The sequence below is a fragment of the Mustela lutreola genome, chromosome 8 (genome assembly GCF_030435805.1).
Source record: "Mustela lutreola isolate mMusLut2 chromosome 8, mMusLut2.pri, whole genome shotgun sequence".
NCBI lineage: Eukaryota > Metazoa > Chordata > Mammalia > Carnivora > Mustelidae > Mustela > Mustela lutreola.
This window is the reverse complement of record NC_081297.1, coordinates 81614998-81627085: the sequence shown is the minus strand read 5'-3', so window position 1 is coordinate 81627085 and position 12088 is coordinate 81614998. Positions and strand designations below refer to the sequence as shown.

The window sequence follows — 12088 nt, the reverse complement described above, 5'->3', positions numbered from 1 at the left end:
GAAAGGGGAACCCTCTTACACTGTTTGTGGGAATGCAAGTTGGTGCAGCCACTTTGGAGAACAGTGTGGAGATTCCTCAAGAAATTAAAAATAGAGCTTCCCTATGACCCTGCAATTGCACTCCTGGGTATTTACCCCAAGGATACAGATGTCGTGAAAAGAAGGGCCATCTGTACCCCAATGTTTATAGCAGCAATGGCCACGGTCGCCAAACTGTGGAAAGAACCAAGATGCCCTTCAACGGACGAATGGATAAGGAAGATGTGGTCCATATACACTATGGAGTATTATGCCTCCATCAGAAAGGACAAATACCCAACTTTTGTAGCAACATGGACGGGACTGGAAGAGATTATGCTGAGTGAAATAAGTCAAGCAGAGAGAGTCAATTATCATATGGTTTCACTTATTTGTGGAGCATAACAAATAGCATGGAGGACAAGGGGAGATGGAGAGGAGAAGGGAGTTGAGGGTAATTGGAAGGGGAGGTGAACCATGAGAGACTATGGACTCTGAAAAACAATCTGAGGGTTTTGAAAGGGCAGGGGGTGGGAGGTTGGGGGAATCAGGTGGTGAGTATTAGAGAGGGCACGTATTGCATGGAGCACTGGGTGTGGTGCAAAAACAATGAATACTGTTACACTGAAAAGAAAAAAAATTTAAACAAAAAGAAATTGTATGAACCAATATTTAGGGGAGAATCTGACTATCCTTTAGAATCTTTTAGAATAGAAAAGGGCAATTATTTGAACCTCTTGTAATCAGACTGAGTAGAAAATAGTTGAAGGAACACTGAAAACTGTCAAGAGTTTCTGTCCATTTTTTCTTATCAAAATAATAGCACCAAAATATCAGGAACTTTTTTATAAAGGAAAATTACATTATGTATTCTAGGATAATGATATTTCTCTACTGTTGCTTGCTTTCAGAAAATTTAAATTGTAACATCACCATATTCCTACAAGACTTTTTTCTATAAAATAGATAATTAAAACCATTTATATATCTGTTCTTATAGGTGAAATGAAAGTTTTTTAATGATCATACAAAGAATTCCAAGATATTAGCCCTAATAACAGAATAATTGAGTAATTTCATGACTAGATCTCTTGTTTCAAAACAATCCAACATTACAAAACAGAAGTATTTTAATTTGCATTTACTTAAGAACAATTATAATGTCATTTGTGGAAATATATGTCATTAGTAAACCATTTCTTCACACAAGTAAGCAATATTATTTCAGGAAGTCAGAGTATTCTAAGATTAAAGTTACCAGGGCTGAATGCATCAGGTTTAAATCACCATTGATGGGGCACCTGGGTGGCTCAGTGTGTTAAGCCACTGCTCAGGTCATGATCTCAGGGTCCTGGGATCGAGTCCCGCATTGGGCTCTCTGCTCAGCAGGGAGCCTGTTTCCCTCTCTCTCTCTCTCTCTCTCTCTCTCTCTGCTTGCCTCTCTGTCTACTTGTGATCTCTCTCTGTCAAATAAATAAATAAAATCTTAAAAAAAAAAAAAGAAAGAAAAGAAAAGAAATTGCCATCACCCAACAAAATGGAAACAAACACCACTGCTATTGACAATTCTGTCATTAAATTTCAAGAAATTATGGGTGGGAACTTTCTTATTATCATATAAGTGTTTTTAGCTCTAAAATACAGTATTTGGGGGGCACCTGACTGGCTCAGTCTGTTAAGCACCTGACTCTTGGTTTTGGCAAGGGTCATGATCTTGGGTGGAGACCCCCGTGGGGCTCTATACTCAGCAGGGAATCTGCTTGAGATTCTCTCTCTCTCTCCCTCTACCCTCTCTCTCTCAGATAAATAAATAAATATATATATATTTTTAAATGAAACACAGTACTTTGCTTCCTGAAGAACAAGCTTCCAGGGTGCAAGGCAAAGGCCTCCGTCCTCAGGCTACTGAGTTTGGAAGGGCATTCAGAAAACAGTTGCAAGGTTTGCTTCATGACAACACATTGTACCAGAAGATGAGAAGTGATGAGCTGGATTCTTATTATATCTGAGCCACTGTCTCTAGTATGGAAAATATCTTAGAAGCCTATTTATACTCCAGGTCCATAACTTACTATTCAGAAAGTTTACACTGTGATGAGCCAAATATCACGCTGACTCATTGGATTCAGAAACCTATTAGTGACAAAGAGAATCAGTGTGTTTAAACCAGAAACACCCTGCAATTTCGTTCATCTTTCTTTCAGATCACATCTTCACATCCAGCCTCTGGATATTATTTCTTTGTAATCAAATACTGGGACTGTAACTTGATAATTCTTCTGCGCTTTCAGAGAAACAGAAAGGGTTAGGTATGACTGAGTTGCTTTTCCTGTAGTTGTTTTTTCCAGAGGAGCTTGGTATTGTCTACATCTAGAATATTATTGTGCCTTCTTATCTTTTATTTTAAAAGAGAGAAAACCCCATCTCATTTCTGGGCTAGAAGTCACTTGTATTTCACATTATTTGACTGAGCACTATTTCAATTTGATACTCTAGTTTTCTGTGTAGAAGTTATATTTAAATAAAGTGACTTTCAATCCCTGCCTAAGCATGCAGGAGTGAGGGAGGCCACCATATCTGTCACCTCATTCATCACCAGGGTGAAGGTGACTAAACTGGCAGGCTAAGCATCTGCTTCTAGAAGTCCACACACCATCTCACGCATCTTTCGTGATGCCTCCCTTCACTAACTGCTTCATCCTTATGGCAGCTGTAAGTGTAGAAAATAGAGAAGTTAAGGGATTTTAAAGACTGGTAAAATTACCCTGCAGCCTCGGTTTTTAAATATGTATATTTCAGATAGTTATTTCTTTTCTCAAAGTTTTGGTTAATTATGTCTTGAAATATAAGGTTTCTTTTAGAAATTATGCACTGAAAAGTTGAACTTAATAGACAAATATTACTTATCAAGTGGTTTTTTTCTAAATTAATTTTTTTATTTTTTATAAACATATATTTTTATCCCCAGGGGTACAGGTCTGTGAATCACCAGGTTTACACACTTCACAGCACTCACGAAAGCACATACCCTCCCCAATGTCCATAATCCCACCCCCTTCTCCCAAACCCCCTCCCCCCAGCAACCCTCGGTTTGTTTTTTGAGATTAAGAGTCACTTATGGTTTGTCTCAAGTGGTTTTTAAACCCTTTGTTTAAAGCTACCATTAAATAAATGTCCTTAAACCTTAGACATCTCCTTCAAATGAAAGAAAGTTATTTTGTTCAGAACCTATCTCAGGATTTGTTTTATTGTGAAAAACTCAATGCTTGGAATATTGGATTCTCAATCTCTCTTCTTTGGGGGGACTTCACAGGGACCAAGAAAAATATGACATCTGAGTTACAAAAGCAAGTAGACAATCACCTCAACTCAACTTTTTTAAAGGTAAGCAACAGTATTGCAAATTTGCCTTCTCTGCTGAAAAATAAGTAGACTAAAATAATTTCCACATACATCTTTCAGAGTCATCAGTACATAGATTGTTCTCATATGTTCTTTAGTCATTAATTTTCTGTTAAATATTTATGTTGCTTTTGGATCCATCATTTGCTTCCCTTGTTGTATGATAAACTGTCCAAGAATGGGAAAGAAAGAAATACCACATCTTTACTTTTTGCCCTATATCCTCATGCTATCCTTTTGGTGGATAAGTAAGAGCAATTAGACTCCAGAGTCTAACTGATTCAAATGCCCAAAAACAATTCTGCAACTATACCAATACATTTTAGTTTTTATGAGCAACACATTATTAACAGTTTAACAGAATTTATTCCAGTTAAAGAGACTGCAGATGCTCTGTCATTGTGTATCTCTTACATAGCAATGAAAGGGAGAATTAGGAAATCTGACCTCTGTTACTCAGTTGATAAATGACCCGCATCATTTAACCAGTCACTTCCTACATTACTTCATCTGCTTCATGGTATTAACATCTAAGTAACTGAGGAAGATCTCAATGGCTTTCCGTTTCATTAGTGGTTCTGTTCACACTATTCCCTGAAGAGCTGATGACACAGTGATTTTTTTGGTCAAGGATTCCTTTTGTTTATTATCCTTCTCTAGTTTACATCCTTTGTTGCCCTAGTCCGTAACTGATCTATTTACATGTTTTCTTACTCTTTTTCCTGAGTAGGCTTTAGGTTTATTCCTTGGTTTAAGAATAAAGCTATAGCCACCTGATCCCTAACTTGTTAATGTGCTAGACTCCACTGGCACAAATGACTTAATTTTACCACTCCAGACACACTGTTGGCCTTTCATGGTGCCCCTTACCTCTGTGTACCAACCTTGAAGTTTTCTTAGATTTCCCGTTTGTCCCAATTTCTTTTGGTTTGTCCCTCCCTAGATTTTCCCTAATCCTCATCTTCTACTTTTCTGAATGTCACCTACTGTTAAAGTCCACTCTCTATATTTGTCATATCATTACCCTTGAGCTTCCAACTTTGTAAAAATGTGATGGCCACAGACTCCCTGTTCTTCTGAGAAGCTTTCTTAAACATTTCCTATAGGACATTGGGAATGTAAAGAGATTTTATTCAACCACATCATTTTACAGCAAAAGAAACTGAAGTCTGTAGAGACAAGTTAACCAAAATTTACCTCATAATCAACCACAGAGCCAAAATGAAATCTAAGGTGTTTCAACTGTAAAGAACTGGAGAATCCAGCTGTAGTCCCACCGATGTAATCGCTGCTCTCAGAGGTCTACCTTCACTGGGACGCATTTCCTCCCGGTAGGATAACCATGAGCAAGCCGAGTGTAGTCGAACTGCAAAGAAGGGCATCTGCAAACGACCCCAGACACTGGCAGCCAGCACTTCTGCAATTCAATTACCTTTCATTTCTGTAACCGGGAAAGGGGACATGTTATTATATATAAAAACAGGGAATTTTTTGTTGTTGGGTTTGGTTGGGAAAAAAATGCTTTGAATCCTCTCATTGGATATTGAATAACATAATTTTGGCAAAGCTTTTTAGCTTTAGCTTTTGTTTGTCTTCTTTGATTATAATTTTGCTTAACTTCCATGGTCACAAATTTGTTCATTGATTCCTCTCTGTGGGAGATTCTTTGGTAGGTTTGATTTTTTTTTTTTTAACCCACCCTGTTTCCCTGTTTTGAAAAGTTCCAGATGCCTTAAGATGCCTTACTTCTATCTTCTCAGAGCCTCCACCCCCATCTCGTGGTATATTTAGGGTTGACCATCAATGTGGCCTCAGAATATTTCTGAAGACTTTATTGGGAACAAAATTTTATCTGTCAGGGGCACCTGGGTGGCTCAGTGGGTTAAAGCCTCTGCCTTCGGCTCAGGTCATAATCCCAGGGTCCTGGGATCGAGCCCTACATCGAGCCCTACATCGGGCTCTCTGCTCAGCAGGGAGCCTGCTTCCTCTTCTCTCGTCTCTCTATGCCTGTCTCTCTGCCTACTTGTGATCTCTGTCTGTCAAATAAATAAATAAAATCTTTTAAAAATTTAAAAAATTAAAAATAAATTTTATCTGTCAGTGAATAACTTTTATATGGTAGTCAGCTCTGAGTCTAGCATGTCTACTCATGGAAAATTGTTCAGAAACTAAGTCATCTTTTAGTTCTCTTTTATATTCATGACCTTTCCTTGGTGATTTATAATGCTATACACTCATATAGCATTTCATGGTTTTCACATTATCTTGTTTAAGCCTATGAAGTAGGTAAGGCTGATATTATCTCCCTTGTATAATTGAAAACACTTTAGCTCAGAGAGAGTCAGTGATTTGCCTAAAGTCACTTAGATAGTAAGTGACAGAGCTAAGACTAGAATCCTCGCAAGCCAGCATTAAGATTGTCTTTGTCTTGGCGTGCCTGGGTGGCTCAGTTGGTAAAGTGTCTGACTCATGATTTCAGCTCAGGTCATGATCTCAGGGTTGGGAGGTTGAGCCCCATGTCAGACTCTGTGCCCCTAGCACAGAGACTGCTTAGGATTCTGTCTCTCTCTCTTCTTCTGTCCCTCACCCCCCCCTCCCTATGTTATCTTTATCTTATTACCTACCTACTCGTCTCAAAGGAAAAATAACACATATTAAGAAGTAGGAATAGAAAAGAGACATTTTTATTCACAAAAAAAAGGAGTTGGCTATCAGAATCTCGACTGCTCCATATAACAAAAAGATGCAGGTCTTATTTCCAAAACTGCTAATTTAACAGAGTGCTAATTATTGGTACAAACAGCAAAGTAAAGTCATTCTCAGGGCTCTTTGACTGCTAATCACATCTCTGTGCTACAACTGATTAAAACCACGCAGTTTTACTTGGAGTCACAGTTCTCAAATGTTCTTGCTCAGTACTTTGCAAGGATTGTGTGGGAGTTTTACTGTATGACTAACGGGCAGTGTAGGTGGGTGATGCCACAGAAGCCACCAAAAGAAAAAAAAAAAAAAAAAAACAAATTTCTGTGAGTTAGAGTTAAAGAACTCTGGAAAGGCCAGGCAATTTTCCTGTGTCTGCCACATGCCCTAGGAACTCTCAGACTTACTAAGAGACATGGAAGAATCTAGGATAGAGAATAGAGAGGGAAGAAAGAGGAGGGGCAGAAGTAGAATTTGTTACCTATCACCAGCACTGTCCTCAAGAGTATCTGATTGCTTAGGACCTGGGAAGAAAGCACCAAAACTCCAAACATAAGATACTAAATTCATAATTGGTCAAAGTGCTTATACCTAAGAGGCATTCTTATCAGAGTACTGGTGATAAAGTCCTTTCATATACTAAGCTGTGTTCACACATCACTTAGGGTTCTGAATGGCCCAAACTGGACAACCCAAACATGAGGTGTCCTTCTAGTCCTCCAAGGATCCTTTTTTGCAACACTGACAAGAACCTTCCGTAACAATTTCTCCTCTTGGGGCCACTTTTTGTGAGCAATGAGTCAGTACTTAACAGCCCAGAAAGAGGGACTAATATTTAATACTCTTTGATATGAAACACTCCTGAAGAAGCTTGAAAAGTCTAATGGTTAAATTTTCTGGTGTCAAATTTTTTTATCTATATTTTGCTATATATTCCTGCCATTTATTTATTAATATATTTCTCCTCTCAGCCCTCAAAGTGCTATGTTTCCAAAATTCATCAGTTGAAATTTTATGAATATTGTTTCCCCCAACATCCTTCCTTCAAAGTTTTTCAGCCACAGTGTTCACTCTCTCCCCAGCCTAACCTCACAGTGTCACAATTAGGTTGTAAGGGAGGAGAAAAAAAAAAAAAAAAACCTGCAATCTAGACTCTCTGCCATGTGAGATTAAAGGTGTTCCAGAGTTTAAAGAAAACTAGATGCCTGTGCAAAGGTCTCCAGTTCCATTTCTGTAAAGGAAGCGTAGAACATAAACATCTCAGACTGTTAAGGTCTCCTGCTAAAATCCCTGAGAAAGACTCAAGCAGTTGCACACAAAGAGAAAGGAAACATTCCTCTTTTTATTATGTTTTTATGTGTATTACCTGGTACATTTTAAATCCAGGGAAGATCTTAGACATTTAATGGAAAAGATAGTTAGGTACTGTTCAAGCACAATCATGAACATTTCAAACTGGGCCATTAGACTAGTTGCTTCAGAACAATTTTGATCTTCATAGAAGTGAACGATATCCATGACCAGCTAATGAAATAGCTATTTTGCTTAACAATCAAAGAGCCCTCTACATCCTAAATCATCATTAAAACTGTAACCTAAACAAGCACACGTGTTGCAGAGTTGATTTAGAAAAGAGAAAAAAATGAATAGTCCTTTCATTCGGCAAAGGCTGAGGTATCACAGAATAATTTCCTCCCTGTTATTGTCCTTCACCCATGTTCATGATCTGCTATTTTCCCACTATACTCTTAATTTAAGATTAAGATAAATGAAAAATTCTAAATATCTCAATTTTATATTCTACAATGATTTCAGCATATTAACAGTCTGTGTTATATTTCACCATGCATTGCCCTTTTATTTTTTTGTTCAGGACAATAACATCCAAATCTAGAGAATACAAGGATGCCCAACATGTCACAGCCAGCCTTCTGCAAAGCACAGGAAGCCAGCTGCAAGCAAGAAAATGCTTTCTTTTTGAAAAGATAATTCCTCCAGACTTTGCAGTAACCATTTCTTAAAGAAGGAAATAAGAGTTTGTGGTCAAGTTAAACCATTTTTTTTCTAGGCTGTTAAGAAGAGAAACACAGGTCAAAAGGAAAACCACCCCAGTCTTCACTTTATACACATGATGTTCCCCCACCAATAATTTCTGTTCTAACCTGCCCAGCTGTTAAGTCTACTATTCCACCATTTCAGCAGAAGAATTTTCCAAGAGCATGTTTCAGGAATTCTGAACCTGTGGTCTGTCTGATTCTTTACACTTGCAAGCTGCTCTATCTCATTAAAACATAGATTAATTGAGCTTTCTAATAACTGGAAGTAGTAGTTGAAGTTTCCATGTTGTAACTAGTTGGGAGTTCTTAAAATTGCCTACACTTACCTCAAATTCATCAAAAATAGTGTCTTTTAGCTGCAGTATTATGTACAAAATCCCATGGATGCAAAATGCCAAGAATGTTTCAACTAAATTATCTGGTAGAGCACTTGTTTTTCAACCATTCTTATTCATTATTCTTTAACAATCTTATTCTATACCCATCACAAGAATAGAATTTGAAAAATAATGAAATTTGCTCATTTGTAATGTTGACTCTGCATAGTCAGAAGGCATGATTGCTTCAGTCTCTGAGAAATGCATCCAATCTATATCATGTAAACCTACTTAATTTAACTTACATTGATTTATGTGTATTTATATAGCATATGAAGAAAGATGGGACACATACAGTCCTGTAATGTGAAGAGCGAGAAAAGTAAGGAATTTTCCCAGTATCTGTTTTAAAAAAATAGAGAAAAGCAAAATAACCCCAAAACCTATCCAATGGTGACACTGAATTTTGTTTTATTACATCCAAACACCAAAATCTAAAAATGCTTCATTTTTTAAAAGTCATATACCAAGGGACTCAAACATATACTGGGATACCAATGTTCATAGCAGCATTATTACCAATAGTCAAAAGGTGGAAACAATGCAAGTGTCCATCAACAGATGAATGAATTATTTAAATGTGGCATATATAATATAACAATATTATTCATTCATTAAAAGATGAAATTCTAATATATGCTACAACATGGGTAAACCTTAAAAATGTTAATGCTAAGTTAAATAAGCCAGACAAAAAGGACAAATATTCTATGATTCCATTCATCTGAGGTACACAGAATACACAAATTTATATAAGTGGCAAATATAATATAATTTACAAGGGACTGGAGGAAGGAGGGAATGGGGAGTTATTATTTAATGGGTATAGAATCTATATTTGGGATGATGAAAAAGTTCTAGAAATAGTGATGATGATTGCACAATACTGTAAATGTACTCAATGCTATTGAATTGTCCACTTAAAAATAGTTAAAATGATTTTAAAATGCCTTTAATGAAGTATTTTATTATTATTTCCAAGGCAAAAAGTAAACATCATATGCCTGTGTAAAGTATCTGAAAAGACATAATACAAAAGGGGTTCACATTAACCCCTGCGTAGTGATGCAACATAAATATTTTCTTGTTACCAGGCCACACTAATCACAATAGTTTCTCATTCTTTGGACATTAGGAATAGACTTGAACATTTTTGGAAAATTGTCAATAATACCTTATACTACTTTGAACCATTAAATATGATCTTTGAATCAATCATATGTTGGCTAAATGTGTAGGCTGTGCTGTCTTTTTCATGGTTACCATGGAAACTCTGTAGTCATGGCATTATGAGGAGACTACAAGGGCACCAGAGAGTATACAATAAAAGTTAACTTAATTCATGGTTTACAGTTTCTTCCAGCTGTCTCCCTTTGAGATTATCATGTTTACATTGGGAGTATAAACATACAACCAAAAGGTCTCTGATAACTATAGCCAATAAGCTATCTCACCCATATTAGACTTCCAACCTCTTTTCCTCAAAGACTTGGATAGAAACACATGAAGGAAGTGGCATGTAAGCTTCAGGTGTTTTCAATTATTTCCCTCATATGAACAAAGATTTTCTAATGCAAAACATGTTTCAGCTCAAATAGTTTTCCTTAAAGATTGTGTAGTTTCAGAAGAATTTCATCTATATATATACTCCTAATCCATTGACACTTCATCAATGTAATATCTCCTCTGAGCTCTTCTTTAAGATCATTTCCTCTATGGGTGGTCAAAAATACAGTACTATAAAAGTATAACCTTTTGCCCCTGCAAGAAAGAGAAATAAATGCTCAGTGCTGGGATTTGTAGTAGATTCTTTGTCAGTTAAGTCACCACAGAGTGTTCTAGCACAATGCCCCAACTATTTTCCTATTTAAGAACTGTCAGTTTCTCTCTAGAATGGTATCGATGGGGGAAGATAAACCCACCTTTGCTGGTATAAATCATTAACTGCCAAAATGCTCAGGCAAGCCTATTCAGGGATTGCAAGGAAAGAATGTGAGTTTGGAGCATTTTGTTTTCCTAAGTTTCTATGAGTGAAAGTGACAACATTGATCATGTAGGCTTCAGCAGCCTTACATAGCAGTGAGCTTTATCTAGGTCCAGAAATTTGCCACTTCATTATTGCCTTCTGCAAGTTAGCAGCACCACCCTGTTTGTAATTACTTTATAGGAATTATGAGGATTACTTCATAAAGCATTTGAATAATGAACATTGCTAAACAATATTCACCATTTAGGGAAACAGATTCATCTACGGATGGATAAACTAGAAGAATTACAATGAAAAAGAAATCCAAAACCCTACCTACTGCTAAATATCCTCCAAGATAGGCAAACGTAATTTTAAGCCCTACCCCAGCACATTCTCCCCATCCCCTCCTCTTGCTGTCTCTCTCTCTTCCCCTTTCTGCCTCTCTCTCTCTCTCTCTCTCTCTCTCTCACACACACACACACACAAACACACACATACATTTTATGATTTTGGCAGGAAATAATGAAAGAAATTGTGAAAAGATAAACACTGTTCTGATGATGAAGTGTTTTTGGTTAATTGCCAATGAGCTTTGAAGAGTAATCCAGATTTTCAGATCAGTATCAAGGCTAGAGTTCTTTTGGGAGGTAAACTCCTGCCACTCTTGGCAGTTTATCTCAAGTCCAAGTAGAGCAGTCATTAGAATCTAACCATCTGAGCAAGTTTTAAATGTTTAGCAACAATATAACTTTGCACTTAGATAATAAAAATGGTTACCACTCATTTATATTTGCAAAAATACTTGTTTGAAATATATCTATATAGACATATTCAAGACATAGACATGCTATTTGGAATACATTACAAGACAAACTAGATATGAGTAGAAATTTGGTTTCATTTTTAGAGTTTCACTTTCCTAATATTTTACTTTTCTTATGCTAAGGACCATTTCAGTACACTGAATGCCATGGAACTACCAGCCCATAGTTCATATTTTAACACAGGATGAGAAAATATAAAACTGCTGAAAATGGCATCATTCTGCCATGTCCTATTAGTCAAAAAGTTATAGAGCCTATATTTCAGGGGAAGGGACATAGACATCACTTTTCTATAGGAGGCCTAAGAATTTTGTGGCCCTTTTTTAAAAACCAGCACTATTTGTAAATCACCAGGAAAACATGTACTTCTTTTTAATTTGATCTTGTCTTTTTAATCTCAAGTGGTAATGTCTGCCCCAATCTTGGAAAATAAAGTATTTCTCCTGAACCATTTGAATCCTGATATTTCAAAGAAGCACAACAGAACAGGCAAGAAACTGTGACATCCTCATCTTTACTTAGGGTATATTGTCAGTTTAATTAAAAAAGGAAAATCTGTTTGAAATATTGCCCTGAAACAATAATGGGCTGTAGAGATTGTAAATTACCTCTTAATTTTTGGCACCACCTTTCTAGGTCCCCTCCATGTTTCTCTCTTTAAATGACTAAAATCTATGTTGATTAACTGGAGATATATCATGAAGGGCTGGTAGTTGTCTGGCTAGTTTGCATTTTCCAAGA

General features: G+C 36.7%; 1 protein-coding gene across 7 annotated transcripts in view; it reads left to right on the top strand.

The window, feature by feature from the left end:
• Positions 1–9893, top strand: part of LMNTD1 (lamin tail domain containing 1) — a 510701-nt gene extending 500808 nt beyond the window's left edge. For all 7 annotated transcript variants that reach the window (XM_059185811.1, XM_059185807.1, XM_059185810.1 and 4 more), the window contains 2 exons: positions 3332–3402; positions 7994–9893. Coding sequence is in view for 1 of the 7 variants with exons in the window: in XM_059185808.1 (XP_059041791.1) it covers positions 3332–3349 (18 nt within the window). In the remaining 6 variants the exon portion in view is untranslated. The remainder of the gene's footprint in view (positions 1–3331; positions 3403–7993) is intronic.
• Positions 9894–12088: the final 2195 nt, after the last annotated feature.